Source organism: Haplochromis burtoni, unplaced genomic scaffold (assembly GCF_018398535.1).
Source record: "Haplochromis burtoni strain Fernald_Lab_line unplaced genomic scaffold, NCSU_Asbu1 Contig_235, whole genome shotgun sequence".
NCBI lineage: Eukaryota > Metazoa > Chordata > Actinopteri > Cichliformes > Cichlidae > Haplochromis > Haplochromis burtoni.
The window spans coordinates 767,120-770,069 of record NW_024582596.1 but is presented as its reverse complement, the minus strand read 5'-3'; the positions used below and the strand labels follow the sequence as shown (position 1 = coordinate 770,069).

Below are 2,950 nucleotides of genomic sequence, written 5' to 3'. Positions count from 1 at the left end.
TTTTTTTAAATAAATTACAGAAATCATTTTACCATTTCTGAGATTAAACATTGCATCCACATAATGGGCTTCTTGTTTAAATATATTCTCATTTCTTATAGACCTGACAGTTAGAGATGGCTCTGTTACCTGGACCAAAGGGCTGCAGGAACCAGGTGCGTCCTGCCCTGCCTGGTGAGCTTGCTGCAGGTTGAGTGGGGTTGAAGCCTCGGATCGTCTTAACGTCAGCCTTGTTGTCACCTGCAGTGGGGATCTCTAGCACTGGAATGACAGTGCACTGGTCCAGCAAGCCATCAGATGTCATCACTTCAGTGTAGCCATCTTCACAGCCGCACACACCCGCCTGAAACAGGAAAGAGAAATTTCATAATGCAATCTGTTATATGAAACTATGTAAACGAAACTCTGAGCAGCAGAGATGTGCCATAGGTAACACAAGGAATAAAAGTTTCTGGAAGTCAAATTATTTTCAAACTGCTTTAAAAAGGGAGAAAAGACGGCTTTGTGGTGTTTATTCACAGCAGATACCAATCAATCAACATTTTTATATTTTCTTTTTCCTTTTTATGGTTTGGTTTTGGTATCTGACCAATTCATTGCATTACATGTAAAGTTGATAAACTATGAGTTTTTGAAAATCCCCAGATTAACTTGAGTTGTTTTGGAGTCTGTTTTAGAGAAGTTAAGTCTTCCTGATAAACCTGTAATAAGAACGCTGCCTGATGTCAAGCAGTAACTGCTTCCACAACTGTCGCAGAGCGACTGCAACGGCTTTGTTGCCTTGTTTAAGGACATGTCATGCCTCTTTTCCACTAGTACCTACTTAGCTCAAACTGACTCGACTCGACTCAGTCTACGTCATTTTTAATTACAATTGAGTAATAGTATAACAACCACCTAACGTGCATGGGGTTGTTATAGCAGTGCAGCCAAAAATCCTGTGATGTCACTTGCATGGGACAAAAACAACACACAATCCAGGGCATTGAGGCCATGATATACGTGCTGCTGCTGGTAAGTGTCTGGACTTCATTCCTGGACACGGTGCTGATTTTTGTGCAGCCAGTTCCCACGTTGCCAGGTTTCAAATTTTGATTTTTGTGAAGGAGTCGTTCTAATGCCTCAAATGATGCCACTGACTGACCAGTCAGTCTGTTGATCAGATCAATTTAGATAGTTTGGAACCTGATCGAGTAGGTCCTAAAAAAGTACGTAGTACAAAGTACTTTCACCTAATGGAAAACCCTCAAAACCAAGTAAAGTTGAGCCAAGTAGGTACTAGTGGGAAAGGGCTAAGAGATCTTTGCCAGTGGACTGAAAGTCCTGGGAACTGAATGTCAATGAGTAAGACTGGTAATATAAGCTAGGGCTTGTCTATTAAGGGCCATTATTAAAGCTTAAACTAAATTCTAAAATGGACAGGAAGCCAGTGCAGCTAAGCCATGACTGGAGGGATATGCTCATATTTTTAGCACCAGTCAGCAGAGTTGATGCAGAATTTAGCATCATGTGAAATATGTTAACAGAGACAGTGGGAGACTGTATAGTATAGGCGTTATTGTTAACTGGTAATAGTTATTTTTGACAAGAGAACAAAATAACATCCAAGTCTTTTACATAAAACTTAAAATATGGGTTGAGATGACCTCAATTTCTGGCAGAAGTGTTTCTAGATTTGAAGCTGGTCTAAAACTGATTTGGTTGCAGTTATTCACAGAAAGGGTGTGGGTCACTATTAGAGAGTCCTGAACCACTTGGCTGATAGTGACCCACATCTGTTTTCATACCTTTGCTCATGTGATTAGGCAGATGATCAATAGCGGGTCAACGACCTTCTTAAGGGGCACTCTCAATAGGGCATAAAAATCTGGGACTCTCCACCATTTGCTCTTAGAACTGAAGAAGCTTCTCAGATGAAAAGTGAAAGGTTTTCAAGAAACTTTAAAAAGTCCTGTCGCTTTTCTTTCCAAACTCCATAGAGAGCTTGGGTGTGTTTTTCATCATTGAAAATTTCTGAAAATGAAAAGTTGAAAATGCTGAAAAACCAATGCACCAAGTGCCAAATTTCAACCCAGCCCTTTGAACTCCAATTTTGATTTCTCAAAATTCTCAAAACACTTAACCATACCACTTACAGCTCCCAGGGACGTCAGTCAGAATGCTCTTCATAGACTGTAACTGTAAACACCAAGTTCAGGAGTGCTTTTAACTGTATGTTCTTATAATGAAAGTGTATCCATGACATGACATGAGATGCACCTATGACACACGTCTGTGAACACGTATTTCTATTTGTTTGAACTACACCTCTTCTGAGAACATGTTTTTGTGTTTGTTTTCTGTTGAAGGGCAATTTCACTATCAGTGTGTGACTGGCCTGACTCTTTCATACATACTGAAGAAAAGGTTTGAATTGAATTGACTGAAAATATTAATGCAACACTGAACAATATTAAGGTAAGTGAGAGATATGTAGTTCTGACTGACCAAAGTACAAACTTTTTTGATGAGTTGTGAAATTCAATTGAGAAATGCATCAAAACTAATTAAAAAATATGTAGACACAGCAGTGCGTACAAGAACAATGGGAAATGTGTGTGGGGAAAATGTGTTCCACATTTGAGAACTACTCAAAGTGATCAAGAAAAACTGAAAAATGAATTACACATATGAATAAACATGCTTTAACTCAGGTATCATTCTTTTCAGAATTTTGCTGGACTGCAGATTCTTCACTGCCAATTAAAGAACTGAAAGCATTAGCAGTTATTAATTCAATCTGATATTACAGCATGACAACAGTCTGAGGAAAGCACTTAAAGGCCTTCACTCTCTGAGTAACAATCTCCAGGGTGGGCCATTTATATGGATACACCGTAATAACATGGGAATGGTTGGTGATATTAAAGTCCTGTTTGTGGCACATTAGTATATGTGAGGGGGCAAACTC

The 2,950-nt window shown here is 39.2% G+C and overlaps 1 protein-coding gene across 1 annotated transcript in view; it reads right to left on the bottom strand.

The window, feature by feature from the left end:
- Window positions 1–2,950, bottom strand: part of thsd7aa (thrombospondin, type I, domain containing 7Aa) — a gene marked incomplete in the record, with an annotated part of 199,123 nt that overhangs the window by 10,727 nt on the left and 185,446 nt on the right. Inside the window, 1 exon segment of the mRNA XM_005937818.3 lies at window positions 130–337. Within this exon segment, the coding sequence (XP_005937880.2) occupies window positions 130–337 (208 nt within the window).